Raw genomic sequence first — 18,739 nt, 5'->3', positions numbered from 1 at the left:
ACAAACAAATCATGTCATGCTTATAATATCTATTCACAGTGTATTAACTCTTTCTGCTCTGTTTATAAATATACCCTTGTTACTCCGATATGTGTGAAGAAATAACTATTCACAAGCAAGCATTTGTGAGACAGCTGAATAAGTTTAGCAGCGCACTCCATTGCACAGTTAGAATACATACTTTAAATGTGTTTGAAGCACACATAGTTGTACTTTAGCTCAACAGTACATGCACCTCTCAGAAATGCCAGCTATTTAAGATCTATACCATTTCTTCTCCCAAAGCAAAACAAACCCCAAAATGTTCAGCATGCACAAATGGTTCCATGCTGGGCAGATGAGAAAGGGAGAAGCAGACAGTTAAAGAACAGATTACTGGCTCTTCAGAAAGAATGGGCAGCTGAAAAATCTCTCATGGACATATGTGATTGGTCATCAATAGCAACTTTGTAATGATGAGGTAGAGTGGGAGGAGAAGAGGGAGGCCCAAAACAGAAAGAATTCAGACACCTGGGGCAGATCCTCAGCAGATATAAAACTTGTCACTGCTCCATTGAACTGAAGAAAAACCTACCTTAGATAAATAGCTTTTCAACAAATAGTGCTCTGCATTTTGCTTGATGCAGGCTACTTGACATCTTGGCTGGTTTCCATTTTAGGTATCCATGTAAGTTGTTATAATATTCTGTACATTTCTCCATTTATCTCAAATCAGTTTGAGCAGACTAAGCATTATAAATACCATTTATGAAAAAGCTGTTTTATTAACTGCAAAATACATCTTTCTTAATTTATCCCCTCACAAGTACCATATCAGCTATTCTAGCCATGATGAATTTACTGTAATAAGAGTGTAGGGTCTGTTTTCCCCTTTGTGTCAGTGCATTTCATACTGTATACCCATGGCTAGTTGCTTTTCCATTATTCATATTTTGCTATCATGGGACTTCTTTTGATACCAGCACCATGCTCAATGAAGTGCACCATCATAAGGCCCGAAGTTCCTGGCTCCCAGTGTAGCACAAACAAATGGAAGCTAATAACTATATGAAAAGATGGCTCTATTACCGAGGACTAGCGTGCTAACAAATCTGACAACTGTAAGCGCTGTGTGAGTTAGTCTGTCTTCTATGATCACTCAGGACACAATCCCATTGGCTACCGTGGGACACCTACTTGCTTAAAATTGAGTATGTCCTTAAGTGCTTTGGTAGCCTTTTGCAAGATCAAGCCCTAATAAACTTTATTTCAAAAGAGTATATTTATTCTGAAAAAGTACTAACAGTGAGAAGAATGTAGCGAAGCAGCACCCAATCCCACAAGCACTCTCACCTTTGATGATTTAGTCTTCCTAAGTATCTTTTTTGGCTCATAATTAATTGGTCCCATTTCCCCTCTCTTTGTTCTAAAGTTCTGCATTAGAAATGCAGTTATTTTAGGACTCATCCAAATGTGTGATTCTTTACTACACAAACCTGGATTAGATACAACTAATCCTTGTCTTTTTCATTCTGTTCCTATTATAAGTGTTCCCTATTCATTATTAGTGATAAAGAAGTCTACAGTGCTTCAGTGGGATGGATTTTTTTTTAAATCAACTTCTGTTTGTGTGGAGTTTTCCCAGCTTCAGTTGGAACAGCGGGATGACTTTTATCCTTAGTCACACTGGTTTAATTATTACAGTCTTGCAGAACTCTTGCCCCTAGCACATGGATACTGATGCAATACTGATGACTGGAGGCTGATTTTACTCCAGAACTATCTTTTTGCAACACTAGCTCAAGCAGTGTCTAGAGTTATATGATTGGAAATGTATCAGTGTGTCAAGGTTAAGACATCTGCTGTCCGGAAGAAAGTCATATTTTACACATGCAAATGAGGTTCTGGATCTAAGTGCATTTGTTGCTTTGCCATAAAAAGTAAATTATTTTGCTTTATCTTACTGTTGTAAAAGCATTCATTGTGGGAGATGATAGACTGTTATTGCCAAAATTTTCAGGCATTCTTTATGAGACTAGCAAAAGCGTTAGCGATGCCTACTATATTCCAGTGTGTGAGTTAGATAATCAAATAAGAATCCCCAAAGAGATAGAGAAAGATGCATGATTTTAACAAGCTGGTCTATTTTAACAAGTGCTTTGTGAACCGATCAAGCACCAGGAAACTAGAATATAGAACAGATGGAAGCAAATGTCTCTGCAAATATTCTGTACTTTTTACGTGGGTTGGGAATGGATTAGAGGTTAATAGAGGAGTGTCCAATCTACTGGATAATCATCTATGTCTAAAAGCCACTTGACTCAGCACAATTTTTTTTTATGAATTATAGGGACAAATTTTCAAATTTGGGTAACTAAAGTTAAGGACATAGATACAAATATCTAATTAAAAGTGGCCTGATTTTCAAAGGTGCTGTGCAGGTGCAAGTCCTCCTGAAATTCAGCATTTCTGAAAATCAGGCCGTGTCTAATCCTGTGCACGGATCTCATCATTCGCTTTAGGCACCCAGCTCTGAAAATCTGGAAAAGAGTGCACTACCTCCACATAAATGGGGGAAGGGTATCATTAACTAGATTTTCAACATCAAAGTGCCCCCTACTGTCCAAATAATTCTTTCTAGACGATGGATAAAAAGTCCATTTGAAATAACTACTGCTTTTTCCACGCTTTATGTAAGAAACTGAACAGCTGTTAAGAATTATATTGAAGTGTAATAGCCCACCTTAGTTGATTAGTCTCGTTAGAGTTGGTTTTTTCATGTTCTCTGAATTGTGACAAAGCTCTGTCCTTGCCTCCGTGGGTCCCACATTTCCTGGTGGATTTCGCTAGCCTCAGAGGCTCATTGTGACCCTCCACATAACCCTTCTTTCTCTAGAGACAAGGGTCATGGTCTACTGAACCATTTTCATCATAAGCCAGCGAGGGAGGTGAGGAAAAGTTATCCTTCCTTGCATGGTCTCTGTTGTCTCCCAGTCTCAGTGATTAATCAGGGGGCAAAGGTGGGGGGGGGAGCCCAGGCCCACCCTCTACTCCAGGCTCCAGCCCAGGGACCTTAATAGTATCAGCTATGGTAGCTGACCTTTTAGAAACATGACGTGTACAATTCCCTGGGCTACTTCTCCCACAGCAGCCCTCACTTCCTCAAGCTCCACTTCACCCTTAACTCAGAGCCTCCTTCCTTGTGCCTGATATGGTGTGTACTACTCAGCCTCTCCAACCACACAACTTCTTCCCACAGCTCCTGACATGCAGTCCCACCTGACTGGCTGGGAGGCTTTTAACTAGTTTCAGCTGGCCCCTGATTATCCCAATCAACATAGCCTTCTCCCTGCCTTCTGGAAAGTTCTTAATTGATCCCAGGTGTCTTAATTGACCTGGAGCAGCTGCCATTTCACTTATCCTGGTACCAGGGATTTGTTTAGCCTGGAGCTAATATATCTATCTCCCACTACTTTTCTATAGCCATCTGGCCTTGCCCCATCACAATAGATATATATATCTTCCTATTGTATTTTCCACTGCATGTGTCCGATGAAGTGGGTTTTAGCCCATGAAAGCTTATGCCCAAATAAATGTGTTAGTCTCTAAAGTGTCACAAGTACTCCTTGTTCTTTATGCTTCTTTATACCGTTTTTCTGTCCTCTGCTTCCTTTTCAAAAAGCTTTTTAAAGTACAACGTTTTCAAAAGTGATTAGTAATGGATGCTCAGTGAGAGGCACCTTAATGGGGCCTGATCATCAGGAAGTGCTGAGCACCCACCCTCTGAAAATGAAGCTCCTTTATGGTGTCTCTAACTAAGAACTCAAAACCTGAGGCACCAAGAATAACTAGTCTCTTTTGAAAACCATGGTCTCCATTCCTGTTCTTATTTCTCTAGCAGCTTCTTTGGAGACTGGGAAGGTCAGACTGTCTTATCAAGCAGTCAGATAACATGCTCTCATGCTAAGCAGATGGCTTCAAATATGTCTTTATTTACTATATTCATATTGGGTGATATGTACAGAAGTACCTAAATGACTTAGGAACTCTTGACAACTTGACCCATGACATCATTATTCTATACCTTCCCTAGATTCTTTTCATTCATATGAATTTTTATAGATACTCCTTTATTACTAAAGCATATCAGAGAAATATGCATGGAATAAACCAGACGTACTGTATGTGTAGTCACTTGCCCTTCTTAAATCAGTCTGCTATACCTGATCATGATTCACATTTATATAGCGTTCTTTGTGTTCAAAGCAAGCACTTTAATCATTCAAATAGTCCACACAATAGCTTTGTTTGGAAGGCAATTCAATTTTATTGTGTATGATGGAAAAATATGGGATGTGAAATTAAAATAGTTACTTACAGTTGAAACCTTATCAGGCCTTACTTAATTATTTCTGCTTGTTTAACAGGACCTCAGCATGGCTGTGGTGGTTATTTGACAAATTCAAGTTACAGCTTTGGCTCTCCAGACTCTGACATGGATGGCACATATGACAAAAACTTGGAATGTGTGTGGATCATAGCTGCATCTGTAAACAAGCTGATCAACCTCACCTTCACCTCATTTGTTCTTGAAGCACCATCTTCTCAAAGATGCAGATATGATTATGTCAATGTAAGAGAATCCGTATTCTAATCTAATCATGACATATATAAACTACTTTGTTTAATATGTTGGATCAGAGATTTAAAATTTAATCAGTAGAGGGAGATCTTCACAGAGAAATTAAATTGCTTGTTTTTGAAAATGAAAGTTCTTCAGTATGATAAATTATTGAGGGACTCAAGGTGAAATCCTAGGCACTGGGAAGTCCAGGGGAGTTTTGTCATTGACTTCAATGGAGATAGGTTTCACTTTCAGGATTTAACTGAATTGTAAGTATAAATGTGTGGCCTACTTACTATATAAAATGCCACAAACAAAATAGAACTTACACAAAGTCAAATACTTTGAAAGAACACTTAAAGAATTACTTTATCTTACCAAACTGTTTGAAAGCACTTCTTATTTTAAAACTTATGAAAAGGTAAATCCAAATAATGGATCCTCACGTCTTGACCCCATTCTGCTGTATATGAGTACACAATAGGCAGGACACATAGCAGGACATTCTGAAATGCTGGCTCCCAGCATCAAGATGGGTATACAGTAGATCTAGTCAAGAATCTTCCACCAAAATATTTTTGATGGAAAATTGCTTTTCAATTAAATGGACACTTTTGTGAAAACATTTTCACTGAAAATGTTTGAGTTTTCGTCAAAAAATGAACTCCCCCACCCCAACCAAAATGTTTGAATTTTTGGCTGCTTTCTTGAGTTGGGGATCTAAAATAATCAGATCACACTTTCTAAGATAATTAGCTTATATGAAGGTGTGAACTATGATAATCAGCAATTTTTATGAAAGACCAAGAGCATCTTCCTTTCATTAATGGGAGGAAAGGGTCTTAAAACTGTAAAGTCAAATAAGAGTTCAGAGAACTAGACTTGTGTTAATCTATTTACGAATATCTTTATATTAAAATAGCACAAGTGCCAAAAATATTAGTGAGATATCCAGTGTTTTCTCCCCTTTTAGCTGTATGATGGAGATAATGAAAATGCCAATTTAGCTGGCACATTTTGTGGGTCCACCATGCCAGCTCCATTTCTTTCTACCAATAACTTCTTGATGGTGAAGTTTGTCACAGACAGTTTTGTGCAAAGGGCAGGTTTCAATGCTACCTACACCATTGTGGATCGTAAGTATTTTATCTGTTTGTTTATTTATTTACCCCAAAGAGAAATGTGTAGGTACTGGGTAGGTGCACTTTGCATAACTCTGCGAAGTGTCTTATGATCAAATTAAAAGCAGCATCATTGGACTCCAGCTGCAGTCCAGTCTCTTTTCATTGCAGGATGGTTGTCGGTCTCAAGAGCAAAATGAGAACAATTCACCATAGAGGGTTCATTTGAATCATGAGAATATGGAAAACAAACATTTATCTGCATGTAGAACATATGCAGGCACAGAGGTTGATAGATGTAGCTTGACACCATGATCAGAGTGTTTTTATTTATACTTTGCCTCTAAAGAATCATCAAAAGATCAATGTGAAATCATAACGAATTCCAATAAACAATTAAGCAGTTTTGCTGAGGTGGACAGCTTTTTCACACGCCTTGTGGTATCGAGACACAATTAATTAAGTTGTTATTGCTTCCACCAGGATTGTGTGGCGGAACATATAATGCAACTTCTACCCCACAAACCACAATGTCACCTAATTTTCCTAATGCCTATCCACCATTTACTGTCTGCACATGGATCATTGACGCCCCGCCACAGCAGCAAGTCAAACTGGTGGTAGAAGCATTCCATCTCCACTCCAAACAGGACTGCTCTCAGAATTACCTAGAGTTGCAGGACCCAACAATGGTAAGACATGCACAATTTATGTCACTGGTCAAACAATGTTAGTAACAAACATCTAGTTCTCACCTTGTTTGGACCAGAGAGAATAGAAGGATCACTGTTTGGGGGTACTGCAAGTCATTGTGTTAATGATACTGGATTAAATTCATTCCTATACAGTGGGCCCATACAAGTCATTATGCACTATCACTTAAGTCTCATAAGTGGCTTTATGCAAATCCTGTGCACATGGGACATTTCACTCACTGTGTACTATGTTACTTCTCATAATTACATCAAGCCATATTTCCGCCAAACTTAACATTCATTAAATATTGCCCAATAGCAGGCTTTCATAAACAGACTTCATATCATATTATTCAAGAATCACGATAAAAACAAATGTTCTTGCAAAAATTGGTGTTTGTGGAAAAGGCACAGAAAGAAACAGTTTGTTTCCATTGTATTAAATTTGACTAAGCCTTCTCTAGTTGTTTCAATTTGGTCATAAAAATCACTGTTAACTTTTGGTTGCCCTCTAGTGGTGCCTGAATGTCATTTTTAACATATTTAGATATTACATTACTTTTATGGAAATGTTAGAGTGTGATCTGTATAAAAAGTACAAATAAAATAATGTCAGGGATATAGCAGTAAGCCTTTAACCTTGATCCCAATCTCCGTTGGTTTACCTATTACCATCAGTAATCAAAATGCAGTTAAAATTCAAATTTTTACACTGTGAAAATATTGTAGCAAAATGATACATTACATTTAATTGTAAAAAAGGATTTTTTCTTGAATGTTTAAATGCAATTTTGATACATAAGAACATAGAACATGGACTATTGCAACTAGCTGCTGATGACAAAGATAATGCCTTTATAAAAACAAGGAGTCTGGTGGCACCTTAAAGATTAACAGATTTATTTGTGGCTAAGCTTTCGTGGGTAAAAAACCCACTTCTTCGACGCATGGAGTGAAAATTACAGGTACAGGCATAAATATATATTGGCACATGAAGAGAAGGGAGTAACCTTACAAGTGGAGAACCAACGTTGAAGGCCAATTTAGTCAGAATGGATGTGGTCCACTCCCAATAATTGATGAGGAAGTGTCAATACCAAGAGAGGGAAAATTGTTTTTGTAGTGAGCCAGCCACTCCCAGTCCCTATTCAAGACCAAATTGATGGTGTTAAGTTTGCAAATGAATTGTAGTTCTACAGTTTCTCTTTAAAGTCTGTTTTTGAAGTGGTTTTTTTTTTTTTTTTTTTGGAAGAATGGCTACTTTTAAATCTGTTATTGCGTAGTCACCTACTACAGGACAGGCCCAACAAGGAAAATAACAGAACAGCACTGGCCATCACGTACAGTCCCCAGCTAAAACCTCTCCAGAGCATCATCAACTATCTATAACCTATCCTGGAAAAAATCCCCCATTCTCACAGGCCTTGGGAGGCAGGCCAGTCCTCTCTTACATACAGCCCCCCCAACCTGAAGCAAATACCTTACATAGAGCCCCCCAACCTGAAGCAAATACCTTACATACAGCCCCCCCCAACCTGAAGCAGGTACTACACACTACACCACAGAAACACTAATCCAGGAACCAATCCCTGTAACAAATCCTTTTGCCTTCTCTGCCTCATATCTACTCTAGCGACACCATCATAGGACCCAACCACACCAGCCATACCATCAGAGGCTCATTCACCTGCACATCTACTAACGTGATATATGCCATCATGTGCCAGCAATGCCCCTCTGCCATGTACATTGGCCAAACCAGACAGTCTTTACGTAAAAGGATAAATGGACACAAATCAGACATCAGGAATGATAACATACAAAAGCCAGTAGAACACTTCAATCTCCCTGGAAACTCAATAACAGATTTAAAAGTAGCCATTCTTCAAAAAAAAAAAAAAATCAAAAACAGACTTCAAAGAGAAACTGCAGAACTACAATTCATTTGCAAACTTAACACCATCAATTTGGGCTTGAATAGGGACTGGGAGTGGCTGGCTCTCTACAAAAGCAATTTTCCCTCTCTTGGTATGGACACCTCTTCATCAGTTATTGGGAGTGGACCACATCCACTCTGACTAAATTGGCCTTCAACATTGGTTTTCCATTTGTAAGGTTACTCCCTTCTCTTCATGTGCCAATATATATTTATGCCTGTATCTGTAATTTTCACTCCATGCATCTGAAGAAGTGGGTTTTTTACCCATGAAAGCTTAGGTGCAAATAAATCTTAGTCTTTAAGGTGCCACCAGACTCCTCGTTGTTTTTGTGGATACAGACTTAACAAGGCTACCCTTCTGATACATAATGCCTTTATAAAATGCTGCCCTGGCAAGACAGAAGCAAAACACTCTGTAATATAAACTTGGTTTACATTATAATTGACTTTTTAGTTTAGTTGACTTTTCCCCCTTTTTTAATGTAAAATACACACAAAAAAAGTGTGTGGTGAAAGTTTAAGCTGTTCATCCAGGGAGTTCATAATGATGAGTTTATTTTGCATAAGAGTGGATCTGAAAGACAAGATTTTTAATCAAATTTTAATATGGCAACATATCAGATTGCAGTAAGATCACCCAAAGGTAGGTAGATAAAGGGAATTACCATTTAACTGCAATTTGTAAGTTACTTATATTTATTTAATTCCAGGGTAACCATGGACAAGTCAATAGATTCTGTGGCACTGAAACTTTTGCAGTCCCTGAGTTTTATTCTTATGGTCGGACTGCCATTGTGACTTTCAAATCAGAGGAATACATGATTAATAACAGAGTCAGGTTTACCTATCAGACTGCAGGTAAGCCTTGAAGAAGTTTTTGAGGCATATGCCTACAGATTCTTTGTTCACTATGGAGAGTAAACAAGCAATGACACAGAAATTTGTAAGGTTTACAAACGTTTTGTTTTTCCTCCGCCCCCGTGTCCCACACAGGTTGCAGCAGAGAATATAATCAGTCATTTGGTTATCTGAAGAGCCCTGGCTGGCCTGGTCTCCATCCCAATAATTTGGATTGTACCATCATTCTACAGGCTCCTCCGAATCACACTATTTCTCTCTTTTTCCATGCTTTCAATTTGGAGGACAGCAGCCGATGTTCTTTGGATTTCTTAGAGGTATTGAGAAATTATCTGTTATGCACCTGATCCACAGCCCATGGAAATCAGAAGGAGTCTTTCCTTTTACTTCAGTGGGCTTGGCTCAAGCCCTATCTAAATGGACATTAGAGTCTTCACTATTGCTATCAATTTGACACTGAAGGTGATCAGATACTACAGTGATGGATGGCAATATAAAATTCTAAAATAGATGGCTAGATAATTTCATCATCAACTAGCTGCTCCTCATCCAGGTGTCGCTATCTGCTAGGCATTGAGAAAGCTTCAAGATGATGTAATTTACATTTGATGTTAACATCTGTGGAAAAACAGATCTACAGACTCACAGGCTGATCAGCCACACATAAGTGCTAAAATCTCTTCAAAAATGTATGAAAATAGTAGATATATGATCTGTAGTGAAAGATGTAGGGTAGCTGAAAAGGTGATTTCTGGATTTAGGGGAAAGATTCCTACCAGCCACATAAAGCCATTTTCTCATTCTTTTTGTGAGTGGTGAAGATTTTACATATATATCCTTAAGTTTCTAATGCAAATTGTTCAGATGCTGGAAATCAGAAGTTTATTCTGTGGAAGGATATTGTCTTCATTTCTCCTCTGTTACACTCCTTACTTCACCCTCCTCTAGAGATGGGTTTGAACTCTGTAGTATAACCCCATCTCTGCTTTCAGTTTAGCAGGATGAAGAGGCAGTATTCACATATCTGGGATATTAAGATTTCTCAACAGCAGCAAAACGTATAAGGGTATATTTTAAATATAAAGCTTAGGCGTTAAGCAACCAACTCTAATTAAAAGGAAAATGTACTATACCATAAAGTTTGGCTTAAAATTTTTGGCCATATTTGTCCTGTGCAATAATTTAGAAAGCCCATAGAGACTGGTTAACTGCCTTCTCTCCTTTCTGAGCAGCAGCTTGCAGCAAGATAGAAAAATACATATTGTGAATATTCACAATGAAACTTCAGTTGTGCCATACATAAGAATCAAATCCTTTGCGCCCTGCTTGTGGCTTGTTTCCTTGTACACCATGAAAATGAATGTAATGTTAACAATGGGTTTGTATTCCTTTAAAGGTCAGAAATGGTAGTGATGCAGGTTCCCCACTACTTGGCAGGTATTGCGGAAACACTGTGCCCAGTCCAATCTTCCCTAAAAATCATGTTGTATACCTGCGTTTCAAGAGTGACATTTTAGTTGCTCGTGATGGATTTGAGATCACTTGGACTTCGTCACCAACTGGTAAGGCAGTGATAACTTGGTAATCACATCTAGCACTTGTACAGAATAATAGATCTGAAGGTTGAAAGTCACAGCATTTTTAATTCAGTGAACAAGAGGTTAAAATAAACATTATCTAGACTAACCTTAGATTACTTCAAATATGGGAAAATTGAATACCATCTTTTTCATTTTAGATTATTCTGTGTCAAATCAGCCAAATAAATAGGTCATTTCATGCCATCAGTTTTAAGTAAAACTCCCCATTGACCACATTATGGCCCATAGACAACTTGCATCTCCCAATACTGGAGGGGGGCACAATCTAAGGGGGAGGACACATGACTGCCCAGTGACCTCCCTGCCCTGTGCCCAACCTGGGGCCGCTGCCCTCTCCCTGTTCCACCAGAGTTACCTGCAGGGGGGTGGGGGCATGGGCTCTGTCTTTGCATGTTTGGCCACTCTCCCTGGCAGCAGGAGGGAGCCACTTCTCATGCAGTTGAAGCTGGCCGCTCCCAGTCACTGCCTCTGTGCAGCGTGGTGGCTACCTGAGAGAGAGCCTGTCTGGGGAGGCAGTGTCCCGCTCCACCCCTTTTGCTCCCTGCCCAGGACCAGCTGCCAGGTACAGGGGCCAAGTGAGTCAGAGCCCCCCTCCCCTCAGCACAGCTCTCTTGGCTCCTGTACCTGGCAGACAGGCCTGGGCAGGGCGGGCCATTTCGCTGCACAGAGCAGCGACCCAGAGTGCCAGGCATGAGAAGTAACTGGTCTGCCCCTTCCATTCCTGACCTTTCATCGTTTTCCTGTGTGAGTTCATTCCAGGGTGTAGTGATTGTCTGGTTTTACCCACATAGTTGCTACTGGGGCATTTAGTGCACTGGATGAGGAACACCACTTGTTGTGATAGGCATGGGAAGGACCCATGGATCTTGAAAGGTGTGGGAGGGGTGCTGATCATTGTAGCAGTGGAGATATGGCTGCAGGTTTTGCATCTATTGTTCTGGCAGGGTCTGGTGCTGTTTTGAGTCAGTGCGTCCTGGTTTTTGGGGAGCTTGCTTCCGATGATGAGCTTGGAGAGGTTGCTGGGTTGTTTGAAGGTCAGAGGAGGGGGTTCAGGAAAGATTTCTTTCAGGATAGAGCCCCCACCAAGTATGGGTTGTAGTTGTTTGATGATACCCTGTATGGCAGTGGTGGGCAACCTGTGGCCGATGGGCCGCCCATGGCCCATCAGGGTAATATGCTGGCAGGCCATGAGACAGTTTGTATACTTTGACTGTCCATGGGCACGGCCACCCACAGCTCCCAGTGGCTGCGGTTCCCCGTTCCTGGCCAATGGGATCTGCGGGAAGTGGAACAGGCTGGCTGCAGGTTGCCCACCACTGCTGTATGGTTACAATGGGAGTGAAACCAGACAATCATTCTGCTCTCAAATAAACTCACACAGGAAAATGATAAAAGGTAAAAATACCACATCATCTGTGGGTGAACACTTTTCACAAAGTGATCACTCTATATCTGACTTATCAGTCCTCATCCTCAAAGGAAACCTGTACAACTCTTTCAAAAGATAAGCCTAGGAGCTTAAATGTAGAACTCTGATAGACACTGAAAATCATGGATTGAATAGAGACACTCGATTTATGGGTTATTATAACAATCTATAACTCACTAACAACCCTACTAGAGCTGTTTCCCCGCACTTTCTTCCCTATGATTGGAGAGGTGTTAACAGGCCATTTCACCTTGAATAGTCCCTTGAAATATCTGTTAACTACTTATGCTAAACAATCTGTTCCACCTTGTTTAGCTGTGACAGTCTGAAAACATTTCCCAAACTGAAGAAGAGCTCTGCGTAAGCTTGAAAGCTTGTCTCCAATAGAAGTTGCTCCAATAAAAAATACTACCTCACACATCTTGTCTCTTGCCATTCTTCCAGACCATGCTATCTCCCACCATCCCTGAGTGCTAACCCCATGGAAAAAAACCCATAAAAATATTGGTATAAAGCAACTGCGTTATACAGTATTTTGTAGAAATAAACATTTAGAACTAATGAATACCCTCTGTTTACAGGATGTGGAGGAACCTTATATGGAAACACTGGTTCATTTGCCAGCCCTGACTATCCCGCAACTTACCAGAACAATACTGATTGTGAATGGATCATTATTGCCCCCAAGGGACGTATTGTTACGGTTAACTTTGTTTTCATCAGCATTGATGACCCAGGTGACTGTACTAGGAACTACCTGATACTTTACAATGGGTCAGATGCTAGCTATCCACGGACAGGACCATACTGTGGGATGGTGTGTATTCTTTATTTTGTTGTAGTAGTTCTTTAAAAGTAATTATTACTCATTTGATATTTAAAATTGCTTACCTAACTCTGAGAGCAATTATATATGGACAATAAAAAAAGCTGAATTAACTGGGCTTCTGTTGCATTCTATTAGGAAGATAGTCTTTTAAAATGGAGATATTATAGTGACATCTACTGGGCTGCATCAAGACTTCTTTTTCTCAGAACTCATCTGCTTTGTTTGCGTTCCAAAAGATGCCGGTAATGGCCTGTGGGCAAAATCCACCTGCTATGCTTAAGTGCCAAGTGCAGCAGTGAATGAACTGAAAATTGGGACCACAGTTTTTAAACCACATGTGGCTTTTTTAACGGGTAAACGTGCAGCCTACATATCAGACTGTCTTGGCTTATACCTAATTATATTGTCATAGGGAAATGTTTAAAGATGCGAATTGGTTTTTTAATATTCTTTTTCTTTTTAGGATACAAACATTGCTTCATTTACTGCTACATCACATCAAGTCTTCATAAAATTCCATGCTGAATATGCAACTTTACCATCAGGCTTCCAGTTAACTTGGACCAGCTAGAACCATTAGTCCAAGGAAGTACAGTCCCTTAGTACTTAGCTACGTTGCAAAGACATTAGGTCATAAAGTGACCGTTTGAGATATGGCTGTGATCACTATAATAAAAGTAAATTACTGTAAATACAGTTGTGCATTTAGAATTATTTCAAACAAATTTGAGCTCCTTTTATTCTTAAAAGGATGTCTGCTTTTTTACACAACTGTGAAAACGTGCTGGATATTAGTATTTGAAATATAGTATGATTTTTAAAAATTATGCTACAAGATTTGAAATAAATGTTCTCTAAGCAAGTAATTGTCTAAAAAATGTACAAAAATGTGTTTTGTAACTTACTGTCATAAAAAATTTGTTACACAGAAAAGATGAACACAAAATATACAAAAAGAACAGGAGTACTCGTGGCACCTTAGAGACTAACCAATTTAACGAACTGTGAGAGGCTAATTAGTTAAGATAAAAGTCTCTTTCCTGAAGGGCACCTGCCCACACTTATTGCTGGGAGAAAAACTCTCATAGTTTGTATGGTAACTTCCAACTTATCTGTATGTATATATATATCTTCTTACTATATGTTCCACTCTATGTATCTGATGAAGTGGGCTGTAGCCCACGAAAGCTTATGCTCTAATAAATTTGTTAGTCTCTAAGGTGCCACACGTACTCCTGTTCTTTTTGCAGATACAGACTAAAGACGGCTGCTACTCTGAAACCTGACAAAATATACAGCATCTGAGGTGCTAGGAAAATGATCTCAAATGAAAAAAAAAATACATTCAAATCTGATTAGGGGATTTAGACACATAACTGTCATTAATTAATTAGCTTTGAAAATCTTAACCATCATTTCAAGTACGTTTGGATAAAGCTAATCTTTTTCAGAAACAGTCCCCATCTTAAAAAGAAAAGCAGTACTTGTGGCACCTTCGTTAGTCTCTAAGGTGCCACAAGTACTGCTTTTCTTTTTGCGAATACAGACTAACACGGCTGCTACTCTAAGTCCCCATCTTGTAAATATTTACATGAGTAAATAATGATATTGGTAACATTGAGTAAATATTTACATGAGTAAATAATTACACTGCTTATGTTGGTAGTTCTATTGTACTCACAGGACTGAGTACTTTCAAAAACAATCCATTTTCTTTAAGACCTTGATCCAGCAAAGCACTTAAGCATATGCTTAATTTTACACACTTGAGTAGTCCCATTGAAGTTCATGGGATTACTCGCATGATTAAAATTTACCATGTGTCTAAGTGGCTGCAGGATTGAGGCCTTAGACTTTACATACCATTATAATTCTCATAATTTTCATTGAGGTATTAACCTCTTGAAGCTTCTCAAATCTATTTTAAAATTAAAATAGATTCTTTATAAACAAAATACGGAAACTAAATGATGTATGTAGCAGCAACTTGTTCAATAAATGTAACTTCAGAATAGGCGTTCAGAGGAATAGTCTTTCAATTTTGATTACAATTGTTTTGGTCTCTGTGATCAGAAGGGCAGGCAAACAACTCCCTTCTTCTCCAAGTTCTCTCTGAGTCAATTGCCTGCTTCAGTCACAAGTGAAAAATGGTCTCAGCATAGTACCTAGTGGCTGCTGGTTCATATCATATAACTCCCACACACTTTGTCACAATCCAATATTCATTAGGAAGAATCTCTGGAATGGACTAGCAAGTGAGCCAATGTGCTGATCTGTAAGGGGAAATTTAAGTCATCTACCCTTGTTGTGCATGGGTCTTCTCAACATTAGAAAATTCTCACTTCATAACTACACAGTCACACACAATAAAGAAGAGAAAAGCTGTTAAGCTGACCAGTTCGTTAAAATACATTTTTGAAAGTTTTCCATATGATGAGGGGGATGGGCTGTCTGACCTGGTGTAAAAATGGGAATCTCAGGCCAGAATATGGCCCTAAATTGTCTAGCCTCGGCCTTTGGCCCCCACCCCTAGTTACCACAACCGCAAACACATGCCTAAACATGAAAGTCCTTGTACACAATTAGGACAAAATCAAGTTTAACATTGTTGTAATTAACAGTTTCTGACATTCTGCATTTTTCCGATCTAGGGAAGGACTTTGATAGTGCCATGCATTTATTCACTTGAAATAAACTATACAAATCAGTGAGCCTTGGTGAAAGAAAGAAAAGAATGATATGGGATGAAAAGAAACTTATAAGATAAACTAGGCATGGCTGACTTTTACCTGTTAGATTTAAAGTTTGTTCCACTTTAAAAATAGCACAATAGTTTTGTAATTTTGCCTGATTTTATTTATAATTAAATAAAATGCACAATTTCCTTTGAAAAAAATAAAAGTTACAGAAAAGCACACATGGGCTGTTGAATTTAGTTTTTACTACAAGGTTCATTTGATCTAAAGCAACTGTTTCTGACAAAAATAATCAGGATCTAAAATCAGAATAAATGATCTGTTCTGGTTGAAAAACAACAGTAGCACTCTCCTCTAACATTAGAAACCACAACAAAAATACCACTGCAGATTAAGGAAGAGGACTTTAAAGAAAAAAGCTGTTAATGAGCAATGTTTCTGTCTCTGAAGGTACAGAGCAATGTAAAGTGCTCATTGAAAATTACTGTGGAGCACAACACAAAGAAAAGCAAACCTGATAATTTAAAAAAGATTTTTCCAATAAATGATGCAGTGCTTATTGATATAGTATTATATAATTTGAAAACATAAAAAATGTGCTTAATAAGCTTTATTATCTGCTTTCACATTGCTGCCAGGAATAGCTTGTTGTCACATCTATATACACTGCTCTCTATTTTACAAAGACCATGATAGCTGGTACAGAATACATTATTCTATATTATGGTATCTGCACTATGGCAAACCTCCACACAAATCATTGATGATTGCAGTTGGCAAAGCACAAATAATGTGCATATATTTCTGTCACTGATACATAGAATCAGTGCTATGGCCCTAGCTTTAGAACAGTCACTAGGAGGAATCCCTTCCGTGTGTCTGACTTTCTCCAGGGTAAGTCATGTGGCGTCTCTGCCTCCTTAGACTAGACCTCTGTGCTGCACCACTTCTGCTTCACACTGTGAGCTCCATTCAGCGAGTCCAACAGAGAAAGACCCCCTACTGAACATTTGTACGCTCTTCAGGGACTAGTGCACTTCACCAGGACTTGCAGTGACATTCACAGAGCACTGTAAAACCGCAGGGTTTATTAGTCATCTGGACACATCTTAGGAAGTCACTGGGTTAGCAGTGGTTCTCAACCAGGGGTACATGTATCCCTGGGGGCACGCAGAGATTTTCCAGCGGGTATATCAACTCATCTAGATATTTGCCTAGTTTTACAAGAAGTTACATAAAAAGCACTAAGGAAGTCAGTACAAACTATAATTTCATACAACTTGTTTATACTGCTCTATATATTATACACTGAAATGTAAGTACAATAGTTACATTCCAATTGGTTTATTTTATAATTATATGGCAAAAATGAGAAAGTAAGCAATTTTTCAGTAATAATGTGCTGTGACACTTTTGTATTTTTATGTCTGATTTTGTAAGCAAGTAGTTTTTAAGTGACGTGAAACTTGGGAGTATGAAAGACAAATCAGCCTCCTGAAAGGGATACAGTAGTCTGGAAAGGTTAGAGCCACTGGCATAGAGGAATGAAGGTTAAAGCACAGTCCATTCTGGGTAGCACAGTGCCCAGCCAAGCTGTAGTGAACTCCATTGTTCAAGCTCTGTCTGATCATCTGACAGCCTTGGTCAGAATCACAGGTCAGAGCCCTGACTGCCTCCAAAAGCCAAGGCTTATCCTCACACCTCCCGTCCTTTGATCTTGAGCTGTGGGATTGTTGCTCAGCTTTTCTAAGGAAAGGCAGGAAAATCCATACTCCTCTGGGTCCTCGGTGGGTAGGTATCAGCCAGGCAATGGGATTTACCACTGTCTTCTCAAAGGCTCCATTGATATGGGGACCAAGATCCAGACAGCTAGGAACACTCATATCTATGTCTCTTTGCCTGCCCAGAGAGCAAACAGCCCTTTTCCACTCCCTAGGTAACACTGCAACACATGGGGGAAACTGAGGCACACACAGACTTCATAAAAAATTTACAAAAATTTCCCACTTTGTCACAATTTCACCTTACATTACAGTACTTGTTAGCCTCCTTTAAATATGCACCTCTGGGTATTATTAATGTTACCTTACAAAGGTCTGATATCAGGGACAGCTATATGATAAACGTTTCTAAGGGCTACGATTTGAAGAATGAAAAGTCATTGATAGTACTGCTGAATTGGCTTTCTATGTTACTATGACTAAATCCGATTGACACTAAATGAGAGGTAATAGAAAAGTGTGATTCATAAAGATAAATGCAATCATAAACTACTAAATTGACTTGTTTGAAGTGTGTTTTAATACTCAACAGTAAAATATACACGAAATTCTGGAAGCTTGCTCTTATAAACCAGAGATCAGCATAATAATTTTACTGCAATAATAATAATTTGTTTGGTAATAGTGTCTAGTTGGGTTCTCACAACAAATTCTTTGGTGGCCTCACAGTGTGGCCACCAACTCTTGCCAGTGGCAACTTATACAAACCTCTCGCTCTGTCCCTGCCTCCAGGCCTCTTCAGCTGGAGACCGCTGGGAAGGTGGGCTGGGAACTCACTGGCTCCCTGTGCCCCAGTTGGGCAGGAGCTGCCCAGAGGAGTGCCTCAGTGACCAAACATAGCAGTCACATTTGACTCTGCGCACACCCAGGTTGCTTGTGACCGTAAACAAGTCGCTTAGTGTCCATGGTTCCCCATCTATGAAATGGGGATTAAACAGTAGTTTTTACTCTTACTGGGATGTTATGAGGAGAAATGGATTAAAGAACCTAAGGTGCTCAGGCCCAGATCCCCAAAGGTTCATTGAAATCAATGGATGTTAGAAGCTTAAATAGCTTTGTGTGTCTGGGCCTCAGTTACTATGGTAAGGACCATATGAGTATAGGAAGGGCCCACAAAATCTGAGGACCCACTCTTGTGCAGAGAGCCACAAGGGTGGACCTCTGCATATGTGTTATTCTCAGTACAG

At 39.2% G+C, this 18,739-nt stretch overlaps 1 protein-coding gene across 1 annotated transcript in view; it reads left to right on the top strand.

The window, feature by feature from the left end:
• The window catches only part of CUBN (cubilin), a 205,747-nt gene extending 191,980 nt beyond the window's left edge, over nt 1-13,767 (top strand). The window contains exons 60-67 of the mRNA XM_043509392.1: nt 4,407-4,612; nt 5,577-5,739; nt 6,208-6,416; nt 9,069-9,216; nt 9,352-9,533; nt 10,613-10,778; nt 12,828-13,063; nt 13,539-13,767. Coding sequence (XP_043365327.1) covers nt 4,407-4,612; nt 5,577-5,739; nt 6,208-6,416; nt 9,069-9,216; nt 9,352-9,533; nt 10,613-10,778; nt 12,828-13,063; nt 13,539-13,646 — 1,418 coding nt within the window. The 3' untranslated portion in view covers nt 13,647-13,767. The remainder of the gene's footprint in view (nt 1-4,406; nt 4,613-5,576; nt 5,740-6,207; nt 6,417-9,068; nt 9,217-9,351; nt 9,534-10,612; nt 10,779-12,827; nt 13,064-13,538) is intronic.
• Nucleotides 13,768-18,739: the final 4,972 nt, after the last annotated feature.

This window comes from Dermochelys coriacea, chromosome 2 (genome assembly GCF_009764565.3).
Source record: "Dermochelys coriacea isolate rDerCor1 chromosome 2, rDerCor1.pri.v4, whole genome shotgun sequence".
NCBI classification, from domain to species: domain Eukaryota; kingdom Metazoa; phylum Chordata; order Testudines; family Dermochelyidae; genus Dermochelys; species Dermochelys coriacea.
This window is presented reverse-complemented; position numbering and strand designations above follow the sequence as displayed.